Genomic DNA, 19,009 nt, shown 5'->3' with positions numbered 1-19,009 from the left:
AAGATTGGCAAGCATGTAGTATGTTCTTCAGCCTCCCTCATACAGCAAAATAGAAATCTTCAGAAGACAGTCCTATTTTATGCTTTTTAAAAAACAAACCTGAGGCGCTCGGGTGGTTCAGTTGGTTGAGCGTCTAACTTCAGCTCAGGTCATGATCTCATGGTTTGTGAGTTCGAGCCCCACATTGGGTTCTCTGCACAGAGCCCACTTTGGATCCTCTGTCTCCCTCTCTCTCTCTCTCTCTCTCTCTCTCTCTGCCCCTCCCCTGCTCACACTCTTTCAAAAATAAATAGACATTTAAAAAAAAGACTAAAAATATATGGCCAGTTTCTTAATTAAATGCAAAATGATAGTGCTTCCTCCTGGATCATATTAAAACATACTGGAAGTCATTTGTGTTCTGGTAGTCACATCTTGAAATCTGGCATCTCTCACAAATGCTTGTTAGGAATTTTGGTCTTCTGGGTATCTCTGTGCGTTGTTCCTCAGGGCCTCATATGCCCCACCTTCAGCACGTAGTGAGTTTCCTCACTAGAGTCCCCAGCTTCTTACTCCGTTTCACTAATTCTTGTATTTAGTTATGATAGCTCTCAAATTCTTCACAGATTTGACTGTTCTCTCACATCTTGGAAAGGCTGTGTTGCTTAAAAGTTTTTAAGTCTTTTTAAAAGGCTTTTAAAAGAAGGTTATGTGCATAGAGGCTTTGTTTAAGTTTAGCCAGTTTTCAGAGGGAAATTAAAACTTTCTTCACATCAGGAGTTTGTTGTGTGTGTTTGTAATGTGGGGGGGGGGGGGAGTGATGTTTAACTAGTTAAATCAAAAGCTTTTGAAAGATCAGTTTTCTGATGGAGAAGTCAGCCTTCAAAAAGCTGCCGTTCCCAAATAGATAATCTTAATTAATGTCAAAGTACACTACGGTTAGGGAAACAAAGTATCTCGTAAACAATGTCTAAAAAAGACAAGTAGACTTTGTTCTAAGTGAGCTCCTGGCAAGAAAGAATGTAAGCTGTTAACTGGTATTTGTTTTCCTTCAGCTTTGGACTGTTTCTGTATGGCCAGTACTGAGTGATTACAGGTTTAAGAAACAGTAAATATGTTTATTGTCTACTGTTATTAAGTTGCATATACTGACCTGAATTTTGTTTGCTTTTATTTTTGTTGTTGACTGTTTCCTACTTTACAATTTAAATCTTGGAATTTTGCCTTCCTTGTGTTTCTTTGGTTGGCAAGCCTGGAAAGGAAACAAAAGTATCCAACTGAAGAGCTTTGTGGAGGTCTTTTAAGGGAGAACCTTTTCCCTTAAGGAGTTTATTTCCTCAGTGGATAGAGTGGTTTTTCCTGTAGCCAAGCATTTTTTTTTTTTTTTTTTTTAAGGAAGTAAAAAGCAGAGTATCTTTGATTCTTGGTGTGATGGCATGAAAAACAGATTTTCTAGTGGAATCTCCACACGTGTTAGTAGGCAGCTATGTCATAGTTGCTTTATTACTTTCATATGAGGAGCTTTTCTGTAGATTTAGTTTGAAGATTTATTTTTCAAATATACTTTGGCTTTTCACTTTTATTTTTTAGGCTGTGCGTGTTACAAAACCCAAAATCCCAGAAGCCATAAGAAGAAATTTTGAGTTAATGTGAGTAATATGCTTGGGAGCCCAATATTTTTTTTTAGGGCTGTCTAGTTATTAATATACCAGTGTAGAGAAAACTTCTATATGAGATATTACACTCTGGGGTGGGGTGTATATCTATTTTCCATTCTTTAATTCTAATAATATTATCTATTCTTGTGTCTTAATTCACTAGATTATTATGAGTTTTCCCTTTATATATGAACATTTCAGGAGCAGCGTTAGAGGCTAAGTATGCAGTTTGCTATAGAGCTATTGTTGGAAAGCTAAGGAATTGTAATTTGGACATGATTATCTTGAATTAAATACTAATAGAGAAGAGAAGGAGTCCTGGCTGGTAAGGTTGAAGGGAGTGCCTGTATTGTGTTACTGTGTTGTAATGGTAAGAATAGAAACACTTTATTGGCGTAAAGTTTGATGTTCATTTTATGTGGTTGTGTATCCAAAATGACACCTAGATCTTTATAATTTGCTTTGGGGAAGCTTTGCCTTAATTGACTCCTGGTAGTCTTCTCTTTTATGTGTCCAGGGCTGACTGGGAATGAGAAGTTACTTGCTTGACATGAAATTAATTTCTAAGTGTTCTGAAGATCCATATTAGGGGAATACCTATTGTAGTTGAAATGGCAGTATTATTCTTGTGTGACAGGTAGTGAAAAGAAGAAACAAAAGTCTTTAGGAAATTTGGCTGGTATTTGAAGAGGAAAAATATGAAATGCTGGAAAAATAACTGCACAAGTGAAGAATACAACAGATTGTATAAGTATAGGGGATCCAAGAAGTAATAATAATTCTTCCTGGGGTAATATACGGTTGAGTCCTTACTGTTCCCGAGTCTGTATCTTTTATTATGCTGAGTTTTATTTTCTCTTTTCATTTGTAGAAAAGGAACTTCTTTTTTGAAGCTATAAAGCAGAGTGCCAGGCTGGGTAGATCATGAGTCTGATCCATTGGTATAAAAAATTTTTTTAATTGAAGGCTCAGGATAACTTAGGCTCTCAACATGATAGCTTCTAGTGATGGAAACATGAAGACTGTATGTTCTCTGCCCTCAAATAATTTGTAGTATCCAGAATGCCATTTTATGTCTTTATCAATTTGGGCAGGAGGAAAGAAGAGATCTTTGGGGGGAAATGTTTTAGGGAAACTCTTGGAGTTACTTTTCAGATAAATCTGGATCTTTCTAATTTTGTAGACTATTGAAATCCCAGAATTAAAAGCCACCTTGAGATCTAACCTTCCACCTAATAGTAGTCTTTTTTATGCTTTTTCTGCCATGTAGTCACCCAGTCACCACTTGTACATGCTTAGTGATAGGCCAGCCATTTCCATTATTAGAACACTCAGGTTCTCAGAAAAGTCTTCTTTACATTGAGCACTAGTTCACTACCTAATAACTGCCACCTAATTATGTCTTCCATACAACAAGCAGGGCCACTGCAAAAGAGTGCCTGAGGAGGGGCTGAAATCCAGCTCCATTCTGCTTGTCAGACCATGTACCTGAGGGACTGCATCTGCCCAGAGGTTGTTGCATTTTGCTATTTGGCCCAGAGTGCTGTATGGGCTAGCTGGAGGCCTAACAGTAAAAGAACCATTTATATACTCCGGGTACTTCCAGATCACAGGCCTTTCCATGATACAGTTAGAGGAAAAGGTCAGACTAAATTCAGACGTATAAATTTGATGCCTATATCTGGGTGACTTTGGGCAAATCATTTAACCTTTCAGCCTCAGATTTATTATAAGTAAAATAAGGTAACACCTCTCTTGGCACCATAGTGGATCAGAAAGTTCGTGTTGAAATGGTTCTCTGACCCACCATAGAGTCAGAATTACTGCCTGTGACTGCACATCATTTCTAATTTTTATAATATTTTGCTTCACAGGGAGGCTGAAAAGACAAAACTTCTTATAGCTGCACAGAAACAAAAGGTTGTGGAGAAAGAAGCTGAGACAGAGAGGAAAAAGGCTGTTATAGGTACTTTGATTTCTTTCTGAATTGGTTGTTTCTAAAGTACATGTATTACGAGTTTGTCCTGTTCTTTGTCAGTCTGATGATGGATATTGATGGGATCAAATAAGATTGCATCATACATAGTGGAGAATTCTGGAAACTCTTTTGTACATTCAGATGCCCTACAGCCTTTAAAACCTGATGGTGCCAGTACTTAATGAAGTGGTTTGGCTCGAGACCATGTGTGGCTGCTACTGCTACTTTTTTCAAGGACAAGGAAAATGGATAGGGTTTTTGGGCACCACTGGCCTCTGTGGGGTAGAGTTTTTGTTCATACAATTTAAGAATGGGAAGTTTTTTGGCCAAAGCTTATGTTTATAGCATGCATCCTTGCTGTTGACATGTACCTAGTTTTATCTGGATGGCTAGATGTTGCCCTCTCCGACAGTACGGCGGGATTGCTTACACCTTATTTGAATCACAGAGGCTTCCCAAACACTCCAGGAGACTGTGTATTGGACTGACCTCTTAGGCTGTCAGTTGTTGTTCCTTGGGATGCTGAAAGTTTAAGAGGTGTTTTGTAAACTATTTCAAATATGCAGAAATGTACAGAGAATAATAAAATGAAGGCTTAGTGTTTGCCACATCCCTTCAGGTCATACTTTCTTTCAAGAATAAATTTATATATCTGTTGGAAGCCCCCTGTGTTCTCTTACCTGGTCCTATTTCTTGACTCATCTTTTCTGAGTAGCTTCTGCTCTAAAGCTTGTGTAATCTTTCTGTCCATATTTTTATATTTTTATTATAACTATGTAATAATAATTCATAGGATTGTTTTAAACCCTAAAAATGGTATCAGACTCTACCTTTTATTTCACAGCTTGCCTTTATCGTACCAACATTGTTTGAGTTTTATTCATATTGGTATGTGTAGATGTGGTTATTTTTAACTGCTGTGCATTCATTCTATGAGTGGACCTCAGTTCATTCTGATGAATTACTGTTGAAGAGTTAGGTAGTTTCTAGTTTTTCCTTACTATGAGCAGTGCCGCAGTAACGCCAGTGTCCATGTGTCTTTGTGCACATATTTGGAGTTTTCCTGTGATAGTGCTACTCAACATGTAGTGTTGGTCACTGCCTTGTATCATCGGCTTTTTGTTTCTGATCCATAATGAGATGACAGAAATTGACAATGAGTGCTTAGAAATTCTTATAGTATTATATAGTAATTTTATGTCTAATAATAAAAAACTGGACCCTGTGTTTTTGTTTTTAATATTTTTCCAAGTAATTAATTTTTATTATAATTTATAACATATTGTTTCCTAACAAATTGAAATACAGAAAAAGGGGGGGAGGGTGCTGTTCCTTCCATAGGCAGTTGAAGAAGCACTACTCTGGAATACATACCTCCAAGTTGAATTGCTGGGTCATAGGGTACATACATCTTCAAATTTATAACATACGGTATTGCCAAATTGCTCTCCAGTGGTGATTCTACCATTTTACCTTCTCTTCAGCAGGGTTTGAGTTCCAGTTCATTTGCTGCCATAATTGATTCCCATTTCTGCATATCCTCCTCAACTCTTGGAGTCATTAGACCTTTTAAATTTTATGTCAGTTTGCTGGTGGACATGTATCATGTAATTTCAGTTTGTAGTTCTCTGATAACTAGTAAAGTTGAATATTGTTTATTGGCCATTCAGGTTTCTTTTTTTGTATGTGAATTGCTTGTTAATATATTATTAGCCCATTTGATTACTTTTTTTGGACTGGTTTATAGAAGTTCTTTGTATCTTCTGGATATTAATCCTTTCCCAGATTTATGCATTGGAAATATCTTCTCTCACTTTGTGGCCTTTGAACTCTATGATGTCTTTGACATTCATATATATTTAATTTTCATGTGATCAAATTCATCAGTCTTTTCCATTCTGATTTGTGCTTTTTCCATCCTGTTTAAGAATTCTTTCCCAACCCCAAAGTAATAATTTTATTCTAAAAGGTTTAAAGTTTTGCTTTTCATATTTAAATCTTGAGTCCATCTGGAATTTATTTTAGGGTTTAGTGTGACGTTGGAATTCAGTTTTTTTTTTCCAAATAGCAAGCCAATTATTTTAGGCTATTTATTGAGAAGTTCATTATTTTCTCTACTTTTTTCTAATGCCACACCTATCATATAACAAGGTACTGTATATAATTTGTTCTGTTGCTGTGGTCTCTATTTTGTTCTAATTTCATGGTCTATCCTTCTCCAGAATTACCTTGTTTTAATTACTGTTGCTTTTTATGTTAAGTCTTGCTATCTGGGAGAGCAAGTTTCTCCTTAACTATTCCGCTTTACTCTTCCTAAATGTTCTTATAAATGTCTTGGGCTATCCTAGGCCCTTTATTCCTCCATATAAATTTTAGAACCGGATCAGGTTCTACAAAATGCTGTGTTGAGGTTTGATTGGAATTACATTACCTATACATGTCAGTTTGGAGAGAATTGATTAATTAAATTGTTTATTTATTTACTCAGACTTATACTGAGTCTTATAAATCTGTTTTATTTCTCCATTTATGAGAAGTGTCTTTCAAAAAGTATCATAATTTTCTTCTTAAGGTTCTGGCACTTTCTTTCTTAGAGATTTATTCCTATATATTCCTCAACCTTTTTGCCATTATAAATAGGATCTTTTTTGAAGGATTTTCCTAACTGGTTTTTGCTTTTGTATAGGTATGCTGTTCATTTTGTTGTTGTTGTTTAGTAGTCTTGCTGAAAATGCTATTATTTCTAATAGTCTCCTGTTGTGAGCAGTCAAACTATCTTCAGATCAGGACAGTTCTGGTTTTTCCTTTGTAGTCCCATACCTCTTTACTCTTCTTATCTTCCTGGTTTCAAGGTTATGACTTAAAGTGCAGTGTTGAAAAGAAAGGTAGCGTCAAGTATTCTTGTCTTGTTCCTAACTTTAAATAGTCCCAGTGATGTTTGCTGTACTTAACTTTTATCAGGTTCGTGAAGTTTCTGTTTCTTGCTTGCCAAGAGGTTTTTATCATAAATGACTGTTAAAACTCTTAGAATTTTTTCTTTGTATATTTTTTCTAATTTTTCCTTTTAAAGCTTTTAATGTGGTGAATTATATTAGTAGATTTTCTTTTCCTGAATTATTTTGCTTTCTTGGGATAAACCCATTTGATCATGATATAGGAGATATACCTCAGTACATTTCTCTATATGTCTTGCTTATAATTTCTTTAAAATTTTTACTTTTATATGTCTTCATTTTTACTTTTATAAATTTCAGCTTATAATTTTTTCCTTGTACTGTCAGGTGGTTTTTTTTGTTTGTTTTTTCTTCTTTTAATGGTTACACTAGCCTCAAAATGATTTGGAGAGCATTCTTTTTTTCTGTGTTCTGGAACATTTTGTATAAAATATGTTATTATCTCCTCTTTGTAGGTTTAATGGAACTCTTGTAAAAAACCATCTTGGTCTAGTGGGGTTTGTGCTCTCTCATATGCTTGTTTTTGGTGGTAACATTTAGCCTGTTGATTTAATTTCTGTACTAACTATAGGTCTGTTCAGGTACTTGTTTCTTTAAGTTTGAGCAGTTATGCTTTTCTAGAAAATTGTTTCACATCTGAAATTTCAGATGTGGGGACATAAATTTGCAGAATTCTCTTATAATTTTTAAAATCTGCTACCAAATGTGCATGCCCCTTTTCATTCCTAGTATTGTTTTTTTGTGCCTTCGCTTTTGCTGGATTACTTCTGCCAGAGGTCTGTGATACTCTATTCATCTTTTCAGAGAACTGCATTTTGATTTGGTTGATTCTTTTGTCTCTTACTTTTCAATTACATTATTTACACTTATTTTTATTATTCCTCTACTTCTTTTTTTGAGTTTTCTCACTGGTTCTTTTCTAACTTCTTGAATTACTTAATTCTTTAGATTTCAGTCTTTTCTGATTGAAACATGTAAGATTATATATTTTCTTTTTTTCTATTCACGTGTTTTGAAATGTAGTTTATTGGTGTTCATTTTTAATTTTTGTAAAATGTTTCCATTGTGATTTCTTCTTTCACTTATGAAGTATTAAAAGTATATTTTTCAATTTCTGGGTTTTTAGGGGGCTACCTTTTTATTGTTGATTTCTAATGTTATTGCATGATAGTCAGAAAATATGATCTATTATATGGATTCTGAAGTATTTGTTGAAATTTGCTTTGTGGCCTCTCAGTACATGGTACTTTTTTGGTAAATGTTCTCTGTGTGCTTGAAAAGATTGAATGTGTTTTCTTTATTTGTTGGATGCAAATTTTCTCTGTTTATCCATTCAGTCAGGCTTATGAATTGTGTTGTTTATATCTTCTGTATTCTAATTTTTGCCTTCTTGAGCTATCAGTTACTGAGAGAGGTGTGTTAAAATCTCCCACCATGACCGTAGATTTGTTGACTTGTAATTTTTTTTCTTTACATATTTTAGAGCTGTATCATTAAGAGCATTCAGGATTGTTACATCTCCCTGGAGAATTGCTCCTGTTATGTAATAACCCTCTTTATCCCAGACACACTTTTTGGCTTAAGATCTGTTTTGTCTAATGAAATTATAACTATGCCAGATTTCTCATGGTTAGTTATTTTCTTGATGTATCTTTTCCCATCCTTTTACTTTCAACTTTTCTATGTCATTATGTTTTAGGTGTGTCTCTTGTAAACAGCATATAGCTGGATTTTGTTATCTTATCCAATGTGAGAATCTGTCTTTTAACTGGTGAGTTTAGTCTTTTTATATTTATTGTGGTTACTGCTATATTTGGATTTGTTTGTATCATTTAGTTTTGTGCTATTTACCACGCATTTTTTTCCTTTGCTTCTTTTTTCTCTCTTTTCCGATTGGTATTGAATTGATTGGATTTTCTTTATTCTTTTCTTCCTTTTACTTAATTGGAAGTTTATGTTGTTTCTAGAATGTTTCTATAACTAGTCATTACCTGTAAAATGTTAATAAGCGTACCTGACTTGACAGAATCTAAAGCTAATCATTCTATCCTCTTAAAACCGTAGAATGCTTTAATTCTTATCACTGTCCCTCAATTTTACATAGTTACCTCGTATTTTAGTTTTATGTTCTTTTTATTCCCTCATTATTACTATCATCATGTATTCTTACAGTAAACATCCATTTTGATCTATAGGCGTTACTTAATTTTTTCCCTCTCCATTGTTTTTGGCAATTCATTCCTTTTTCTACTAGTTTGTTACTCTTGTTTTGGTTTTTTTTCAATAAATGCTAAGGAATGGATAACTTACTCATTCTTCCTTAGTCTGAAATGATTTTATTTCATTCTTGAATTAGTAATTTAGCCTACAGTTCTAAGCCCAACAAAACTTACTTTTTTTCTGTCACTGTGGTGATATTATTTCATTTTTGTTTGGCTTCCTCTTGTCTTCTTACTTTTATAATTTTTCTCTGTCTTTGTGGTGTGTCTAGGTAGAGACAAGCTTACTTCTCTTCACTGGGGTGGTCGGTAGAGGTTTTTAGTCTCAGTGGAATTGAAGCCCATTAGTGGTCTCAGTTTTATACAGTTCTCAAGGCGTCACCTCCTGGCCATGAATGGGCAACAATCCAGGTCCATCTCCCTTGCTTGTCTAAGTTCTCAGCTCTTCCTATACCAGCTCTCAGCTCTCAACTCTTCCTTTGCTTATGTGTCTTCAGGATCTCTCATTCTTTCTTAGCATCTTAGCCACACATTAAAAAAAAATTGTTACATTTTGTCTAGCACTTTAAGGTGTTGTTAGCTGGGGGGTTTTCTCATTACTCTATGTCACCATTTTTCTAGAACTAGAACCTGACTCATGCTCTTATTGGTTTATTTCTACACATCAGAGAGTAGCGTTAAGTGGGATGACCACAACCATTTCCCTACGTTGAGACACGATTCTCTGGATTATAGCTATAGGCTCCAAATGCCTTCTGTTATTTCCAGTAGAACGTCATAGTCTATTTGGGAGTTGGGGTGATACAAGTTGATGTGTTGCTAATGAGGAAATAGGGAAGTATGCGCTGGCGTCAATGCTAAAGGATACTGGATCTTCTGGAAATAGGAAAACACTTAGAAATCTTTTTTCTATTATACTCTTCCCCCAGGGACAGAGATAAGATGTGTTAAAATACTCATCCTCTTTGGCTGAAAAGAAGAACTGAGAATGTTCTTCAAGAATTGCAGTGATTGAATTAAAAGTGTAATAAGAGTCTTTCTTCCCTGGTCCTGGATCTTTTGGTTAGGCCGCTGGTGTACTTGAGGGTGTTTGGTTTTCCCTGCCTATAATTGTCTGCTGCAACCAACATGTTCACCCCCAACACTTGTTTTCACAGTGTCAGATGAATTAGCCTGCTTTCTCTTTTATGTTCTACCACAGTCAGAATTCTCCTCTGATCTTTTCATCTTGTCATTTCCCTCTTGGTAACTTCAACAAGTTGATCCTGAGTATATTAAAGCTAAATTCTTTAGCCCATTACTCAAGATGGAGGTCTTCTAGCTTTCTTTCTATTCTAATTATTTGTTCTCTGGTCAGCTGGCTCCATAATGACCTCTTCATTGTGACTGTTCATTTGTTCTTCTTGTCTTTACTCCTTTTGCCATGTCCTCCTAGGTCATGTCCATTATTTTCTTTAAGATTTTTTTCCAGAAGACCTTTCTTGGTTTAACTTATCTTTATTCCTTCTTTCTCCTGCTGTTTTATAAGATTGTCCTATGTTGCCATGCATTTATGTTGCTTTGTTTTTGTTCTGAGTACTTTCACGAAGTATCATTTTCCCCATTAGCTTGTGGACCGCTGCTGTGTAATCCCATGAAGGACTGGAACTGTTGTTAACCTTTTGTATTCCCTCCCATTTCCCACAAAACCAGCACTGTCAACAGTGAAATAGGAAATAAATTCCCTTTTTTCTGTTGAGTTGTGTACAGTCTGGATGTTTAAAACAATGAAACAGCCCATAAAACCTTATATGACTAAGTGTTAAAACTGTATGCTGCTGATTCTAAGTATTTCCAGACCTAGAGAAATGTTTTTGAATGTATCTTTTTTTGTGTATAATTATAGAAGCAGAGAAGATTGCACAAGTGGCAAAAATTCGGTTTCAGCAGAAGGTGATGGAGAAAGAAACTGAAAAGCGCATTTCTGAAATTGAAGGTACATCAGGGAGAAAAGAGGCTCTGACTATCTTGAACTGCCTCTCTGCTTCAGAGACTGATTTCTTGATTATGGTGGGTGGGAAGGCCATCGACAGAATAATCCGGTCTGGAGGAAGTGGCTGCCCTGTTATGCTCATAGACAGATTTTTTTAAATTACCATTACATGTTTAGCTCTTGGTTGGTTTGTGACTATAGGCAACTCATCGCTCATTTTCTGTCCTTAAGTTGTGGCTTATTAGCTACCACTTTGTCCTCAGGCAGACAAAATATGAGAATTACCTATAATCAGTTGTAAAGAATATATAAGAAACCCCCACCACTACTAGTTTCTTTCCTACCCGTCAACCAAAAATATAACAAAAAATTTAGCCAGGAAAAAAGCAGCCTTAGTTTTCGTAAAAGGCTCTCAAACTCCTAGATTTCATACAGTGAGATGCTAATGTTCTGAGCTCACAGTCTTGAAGACCAAACATTCAACCTCTTTTGCTTGTATATTGCTGGTTCCTGTCCTGTCATTCTACATTAACTGATTCTGGATCCAGTTTGGAGGGGATGGGGACAGTGCAATATATAGAGCAGAGCTTTCATGTCTGGACTTCATTGTTTTACTTGAAGTCTAGACGTGGGTAGGGTGTGAGGCTTTTTGGGTGATGATGGGTAGAGAAAAGAAGGAGCAGCTTTAGGTGAAAAATGAAGTAGGCTGCAATGAGCTGAAAGTTCTTTAACAATGACGAGAGTATTCTCCTTGGAAAAGAGTCTGGGGACTGGGTTTTGAAAACTGCTAATGTTGTTACATGCCTTTAAAGTAAGTGATTGAGGAGTGCCTGGCTAGCTCAATCAGTAGAGCATATGACTCTGGATCTTTGGGTGTAAATTTGAGCCCCGTGTCAGGTATAGAGATTACTTTAAAAAAAAAAATGAAATCTTTAAAAATAAATGAATAAAAATAAGTGATCAAAATATCAGGCAGCGGAAAAAGAGACCCCTATTTAACATAGTGTGTGTAAACCCTTACACAGCTGAGGAAGTGGATTGCAACTTTCCTTTGTTTTAAACACTCTTGACTCTATTTTGCTTGCTAGATGCCGCATTCCTGGCCCGAGAGAAGGCGAAGGCAGATGCTGAGTATTACGCTGCACACAAATATGCCACCTCAAACAAGGTGATTGGCTCTCCATGCCACACTCCTAATAATATAGTGTTTGGGGTTTTGCTTTTCTTTGTGGGGGGGCTCTAATATGATAGAGGTGATTTATCCAGTGTCAAAGATTGGTAGTTACCATCATACTCTCCAGAAACAACCAATCACTTATCAAGTCATATTGCACACTCAACGGGGAGAGACCTTTGTGTAGTTCCTTGTAAAAGTGGGGAGATAGGACAATAGCGGACAAATCTATAAACACAGGTCAAATGCTATAAACCATTCATCTGTACTGCTCTGTCAGGGCTTAGTAATCAGGAAAGGTGAGGATCTTCTCATGGAATGACAGGAGTAACAAGAGAAGAGTAAAGTCCATTTAGAGTTGCTTTCCAGGTAGCTTTGCATAGATGCTAAGTTCGTTTAGTGCAGTGTTTCTCATCAGAAACTTTCTTGGCATTTTGAGGTGGCAAACTTTTTCATTGTTGAAGACATGGTATCTCATGCATTACGGACTATTTTGCATTCCTGACCCTTGCCTGCTACGTGTCAGTAGTGCTCACCGGTTATTTGAACAGTCAGCACCTTCTCCCCCCCGCCCCCCATACCTTTCCAAATGCCCCTAACTGAATACTGCTTGTTTACTGGATTTAAAAAATATTCTAGTTGTGAGGAATTTCACATGTGACAATTGGAGGTAGGAGGTTGGGTGAAATGGGTGAACAGTTTTTGTATAGAGACTCGGGTTAATTTAAGTCTAGAGAATGCAGGCCTAGTAAGCAGGAATTGGTAAGAGGCAACTAGAACCCCTGTGTATTCTGAAAAGGGAAGAATATGGCCAAGGTTGATAAAGTTATTAATTGCAGAGAGAACATTGCAGATTAGAACGTTGAAAGAGTTGAGAAAGAGGTTGCCAAAGTGGTGTGGTTTGAAGGATTAGAGTCAAGATTTAAAGTATACACAGGTCTTAAATTCTTTCATTTTAGAAAGGAACAACATGCTCTGGGCTCAGAAGAAATGATAAGGCATGATATGATAGGTTGATAGAGTGAGAGTTGTCAGTACTTTGAAATCCAGTATAAATTTAGAAGTAAATTTAACATATTGGAGACACAGCTCTATCGAAACAATGGAATTTGGTCAAGGTGGAGGCAAGGTGAGAAACTTTAGTTTATAAAACTAGCAATCCAGGGGCCCCTGGGTGGCTCAGTTGGTTAAGTGTCCAACTTTGGCTCAGGTCATGATCTCACAGTTTGTGGGTTTGAGCCCCACATCAGGCTCTGTGCTGACAGCTCAGAGCCTGGAGCCTGCTTCAGATTCTGTGTCTCCCTCTCTCTCTGTTCCTCCCTCACTCGTGCTCTCTCTCTCTCCTTCAAAAATAAATAAAAACAAACAAACACAAATAAATAAATAATAAAACTAGCAATCCAAATCTGTTATGGGAGAAGCTATCCAGGCACAAGTATCAAGACCTTGTCCTTGAGGTTAGCCTTATGCTGAAAGGGACAGCAGTTTTATGCCATTTTGAAAAATGCTGTTTGGATATTGGTATTATATTAATAAGGCATTAGGAGGTAATTTGGTTATGCACTGTGACCATATTTGATGGCAGTTTCAGCAGAGGATGTGAATCAACTGGAGAGAGTGTAGACCCAGGGAGTGGAAGGTGTTGGGGTGGGGGGGGGGGTACTATGAAGGTCAAGATGGGCTTTGGCCTAGAGGACAGGCCAGGGACTTGCAATGAGGGGAGGATTACTAGGGAAAGGCTTTGGGGGAAGTATCTTCCCGGAATATTAGAAATTAGTTTTAATAATAAACCCTGAGAGGTTTTGGTTAGATACATCTTGGCATCATGATTTAAATTTAAAAACTAAAACTGTGACCGATCTGGTGATTGACAAACATCTATCACAATCAGTTTAAACATCTAGCTTCTAAGTAGAGGCAAGAGGACAGATCAGGTGATTTCTTGAGATCTTTTCCACTTCTAGAATGTGGTCAAGAAAAGCAGAATCACAAATAAGGATATGAGCCTAGCCCCTTTGAAGCTCTGCCATTCTCATCCATTGACCTGTCCTCTTAAGAGAACCTGCAGAGATTCCAGACTAATTCTAGGTTGAATTTAGCTAGATGAAATATAAAAGTATATATGAAGGCATTTTTCAGGCCCCAAGTCACTATAGAAATGTTAGTTACCATTGTTCCCCAAACCCATCTCCTCAATCCTTTTTTTTTTTTAAATGAACAACTTCTCTCTACATTAGGACAGGAGCTTGTGTAAGGAACTTCAAGTCTAAAATACAGCTGTTAATGTGATAGCCACACTTCAGAGTGAGAGAAGATCATTGGCAATGACTCAGAGTCGAGTAGTGATGTTCAGGAGAGCAGTAGGGGAAATGTGTGTAAGGAAAGAGACGGATGATTATTGCACTGAAGTGTCCTGATGCCTTTGCTCTTGTTTGCCCCCACACAGCACAAATTGACCCCGGAATATCTGGAGCTCAAAAGGTACCAGGCCATTGCTTCTAACAGTAAGATCTACTTTGGCAGCAACATCCCTAGCATGTTCATGGACTCCTCTTGTGCTTCAAAATATTCAGATGTTAGGACTGGAAGAAAAAGCTCTCTCCTCTCTAAGGAGGCTCTTGAACCCTCTGGAGAGAGCCCCATCCAAAACAAGGAGAGCACAGGTTGATGCAAGAGGTGGAAATGTACTCCCATATCAAGATGTGGCCCAAGGGGTTAAGTGGGAACAATGGTTATATGACTCTTCAGATTCACAGAGAACCTGTGCTCTGTCTGTTCTGCCTCTCCTGTGATAGCCCTGGCTTATCAACTGATTGCAGGGTAGAACCAACTGTCTGGCACCCAAATGTCTTCAGCCACAGTTTATCAAGTATCCTGTGTGTGTTCCCTTCTGAACTGGTACTCGTAAATCCGGGAAAGTCTGATGCTAAGATACTGCCTGCACTGGAATGTTAGACATGAATTATATAACAAGCTGTGTTTTTCTAAGCTGAGATCTATTGAATAATGTTTACATTGGTCCCCGGGGAAATGTGTGCTTGGCCATTCGAGACATAAGAGGCCAGAGAAGATGTCAGGATGCGGTAAGTGTAAAGACGACCAATCACGCCTGGGGCCCAGGCTTTCTTTGGGGTCCAGTCCCAGCATTCATCCATGTGATTAGCATCTAGTCCACTGAAGTTCTCCAGGAAATGATCTTCCACTTGAGCAATGATTTACTTGATATTATTTGCACCTTTTTTTCCCTATAGTTGAGTTGGTGGCCTGCTGAGATATGTACCTTGCCACCCAGCCAGGGATTCCTAATCACTAGTTATTACTGCATTAGTAGGCTCAGAGAGCTTGGTTTGAAGTTCTGGGTAAGATGAAACCTTTGCTTTGAACCACAGCTCTGGGGCCCCCGCTTCCTCTCCATTGGATGATGACTGTCTGCATCACTGCCCCAGGCCATTTGTAACTAAGGTGCCTGGCTTTTAGCCACTCCTTCCTTATGTGTCACTTCTCAGCTCTGTCTGGCCAAGAGCGGGACAGGGCTTTAACCGGAAATAGGAGCAGCATACAGTTCCCAGCTGTTCACTGCACAGTATTGTATCATAACTGCAGGAAGTTTTTATTTGTAAAACTGGATTTGGGGTACATTTATTTGCCCCAGTACCTCTACCTGAAGGCCGAATCCTAGGGCTGCCATGGTTACTAGCACACTGATTCTCCTCAATATTGTTCTTCTGGAGCCTACATAGTATGGGACAGAGTAACTTAGAAAGCATCTTTGGTCATCTTTGTCTCCTTTTTTCCTGGCTCTGAGATTCTGAAATCAAAGTTGTTCTCTGGCTCTCACCCTCCCTAGGAAGTCAGGATTCCACTGACTTCCTGGGCAGCCAGGGGATTTAATCTCCCTTGAGAGGATGACAGAGTGAGTTACGAGTTTTCCTGTGGCTGTGGGAGACCTATTTCATCTGGGCCTTTTCCCCTTCAGATTAGCTTTCCTGAAACAGTGTGCCCCATAGTTAGGCCTGAGTTTGTAGCTTGTTAAGACACCTTTCATGAATACTGTGTTCAAGCCAGACAGAAAAGTCATGGGACCACTTCCAGAAACCTTTTTGCTGTCAGTCCTGTCAGTCTCATGACAGCTTGTGGGTTGTGCCAAACACTTTCTGTGGGGAAGGAATCCCAGATTTGAGTGGGGCTTTTCCCTGGGCCTTATACTAGAGAGGCATTTGTAATATGGAGAGAATCCTTTTTTCATTTTCGCTTATTATATACGCTCTCTTTATGTTCTCTAGCTCTCCTTCAAAGAACATTTGAAATAGAAGAATAAACTCTTCACCTGTCATGTATTGTTGCTGCAGATAGGTAATGATTATTGTGGGAAATTTGGGTCATTGACCTTTGTGCTTTCATTCCTAGAGATGTTTCCTATTCCCATAAGCTAAAAGCCGTTGCCCCGAAGTGTTGGATGTGGGTTTTCTTACAACCCCCCCAGTGGCAGAGTTGAGGAACAGGGAACTAGCTTTGTGAAGTTGTAAAGAAACTACTTCCACTTAGATTCTCCCTGGAGTGTGCTTCCCAGCGCTCGCTCAGGCTCTAAGTCTATCCCTCCTGCAGGGATGTTCCTTTTGGCAAATACACACTGTAATCTTGAAGTCTAAATTTATATGTGAAATGCTACCTTTTTTAAAAAAGAAACTAAATAAAATTATTTTACTATCAGTGATTTGTATTTTTTCCTTATGTCTCCATTCTTGTCTGTTGTCTTCACATGCCCCTAAGGCTGTCTTGCCCATTTCAACTAGGTAGCCAGTTTATTTACTAGCTTAACTCAACTGTAGAGGCTTTTCTTACACTCTTCTCAAAATACTGTTTCCTGGGTAGAAGAATCTTGAAAGCAGGGATTCTGCTCTTCCTGACTCACAGAATGTAACAAGGAATGTTCTGATTCTTGGTGGGATGTGGCCAGCAGCCGAAGAGGAAAGGGAGGCTGGAACGTCATGCCCTTTCTGAGTGAGTCTAAGAAGGGAGGAAGGGAAGAGACAATTGTACTGAGGAGGAGGAAGGGCAAATTGTACAAACTAGAACTGACTTCACTAATTCAAGTGTTAGTCCACAAGCCAGGGTTGGACCTGCTCTTTCCTAGCTCTCACCGTTCCCTCATAGGGAACAATTTCACAGTGATGTTGGGGCAGCGGGGCTCAGTAAGGGGGAGTTTTGGGGAAAGCAGCCCTTTACTTGGGTTCCGGTGGAATCCAACCCCATGGTAACCTACATCTGCTGCTGCAGACCAGGGGAGTTTACCTAATTCAGATGTTAAGTATTACGTATTAAGATGAAGTGATTTAGAACTAAGTGATTTCTGCCTCTTGCTGGGAGGAAGGGATTTTGTGAATTAGAATTTGTGGCTTCTCGTTGCTTTGGGATTAATAAATCCCAGATGTGTGCATACAAGGCTCTTTGTCATCTGGCTCCCAAAGACCTCTCCAGCCTGGGTCCTTAAATGTGCTTTCTCTCTGTCCCTTTGCATATATTGTTCCATCCACCTGGCTCATTTTTCCCCCTTACATATAGCTCTAATTTTCCTTTGCTAACTCCTGGTGAGTCTTCATGTCTTCAGAAAGGTCAACTGCTGGCTCAGGTCAGCATTCCACATTTCTGTCTTTGTACTATTTCACATATCTCCCATTACCTGTTTCATGTCTGTTCTCACAAGTGTTCAGCTCTTCGGGGTAGGGACCATGATTCTGCTCTTTGGAGTGGTATCTATTGCTCGGACCTGGCCCATAGGCATTGGTGAATTTTGTTTCATGAGAGAACAAAAGGGTGAATGTGAAATGCAAGAAAGGGAGTAGTGGAGGAAAAAGGACATAGAGTTTAGGGTAGAGTGTCTATGTCAGGACTTAATGTGTAACCATGGGAAGTTACCTAACATCTCTGAGCCTGTTTATACATCCTTACAGCATTCTTCAGTGGGTTCAGCAGCATATGTTTAGACACCTAGCATAATGATTTGTGCATGGTAATTGTTGGGGTGCATTTCTCCCTTCCTAGAGTAGGGGAGGCTGATCTGGGGTTTCCAGGGTCCCCTTCCACTCTCATACAGAATGTATTAGGGGAGCAGTGATTTCTAGTAATGAGAATCACATAGGAACTGGAATCTGATTTTTCATGATGGATTTAAAAAAGGAAGAAGAGACAGAAAATGTGTCTGCAGCTCTAAGATAATCAAGCCAAGTGTCAACCTTTAACCCAAATTCTCTCCCCAGACTTCACATGCCATGACATTTGGGATATTGCTACCTCTAACAGTTAATATTTGTAGAGCACTTGACATTTACCAAAACATTTACATGCACACTGAGGATGTAGTCAGTTTTCTGTAGTGATTAACAGGTGTTGGGTTGTTGTTTGTTTGTTTGTTTTTTTAAGTTTGTTTATTTTGAGAGAGTGAGCAGAGGAAGGGCAGAAAGAGAATCCCAAGCAGGCTCCGCACTAACAGCACTGTTAGCGAGGAGCCTGACGCAGGGCTTGAACTCTCAAACTGAGACCATGACCTGAGCTGAAACCAGAGTCAGACGCTTAACCAACTGAGCCACCTAGGTGCCCCAAGGGGTTGGGTTTTACATTTAAACAGTTCCAAAGAATAGAAGAGGAAGAAAAGGTGGCAAGCATGACCAAAACACTACAAAACAGAAACAGCTACGAATCTTAAAAATATCAACACATAATTTAGCATCACATTAAAAACACTACACCACCACCATGGGGCGCCTGGGTGGCTTGGTCGGTTAAGTGTCCGACTTCGGCTCAGGTCATGATCTCACGGTCCGTGAGTTCGAGCCCCGCATCGGGCTCTGTGCTGACAGCTCAGAGCCTGGAGCCTGTTTCAGATTCTGTGTCTCCCTCTCTCTCTGCTCCTCCCCTGTTCATGCTCTGTCTCTCTCTGTCTCAAAAATAAATAAACGTTAAAAAAAATTAAAAAAAAAACACAAAAAAACACTACACCACCACCAAGTGAGGATAATTAGGAACACAGGAATGGTCTAACACCAGGAAATCTAGTTTAGTAAAATTCACCACGTAA

The 19,009-nt window shown here is 38.5% G+C and overlaps 1 protein-coding gene across 17 annotated transcripts in view; it reads left to right on the top strand.

Annotated features, from left to right (window-relative positions):
- ERLIN1 (ER lipid raft associated 1) overlaps nucleotides 1-19,009 on the top strand; it is a 58,226-nt gene that overhangs the window by 18,966 nt on the left and 20,251 nt on the right. For 6 of the 17 annotated variants that reach the window (XR_006209404.1, XR_006209402.1, XR_006209403.1 and 3 more), the window contains exons 7-11: nucleotides 1,570-1,628; nucleotides 3,512-3,603; nucleotides 10,674-10,763; nucleotides 11,849-11,928; nucleotides 14,381-14,415. Coding sequence is in view for 10 of the 17 variants with exons in the window: in XM_042961119.1 (XP_042817053.1) it covers nucleotides 1,570-1,628; nucleotides 3,512-3,603; nucleotides 10,674-10,763; nucleotides 11,849-11,928; nucleotides 14,381-14,415 (356 nt within the window). In the remaining 7 variants the exon portion in view is untranslated. Of the gene's footprint in view, nucleotides 1-1,569; nucleotides 1,629-3,511; nucleotides 3,604-10,673; nucleotides 10,764-11,848; nucleotides 11,929-14,380; nucleotides 16,649-16,891; nucleotides 18,384-19,009 lie in introns of those variants that run through there. The other 11 variants (XM_042961114.1, XM_042961116.1, XM_042961117.1 and 8 more) reach the window with 7 other exon arrangements.

The sequence above is a fragment of the Panthera tigris genome, chromosome D2 (assembly GCF_018350195.1).
Source record: "Panthera tigris isolate Pti1 chromosome D2, P.tigris_Pti1_mat1.1, whole genome shotgun sequence".
NCBI classification, from domain to species: Eukaryota; Metazoa; Chordata; class Mammalia; order Carnivora; family Felidae; genus Panthera; species Panthera tigris.
This window is presented reverse-complemented; position numbering and strand designations above follow the sequence as displayed.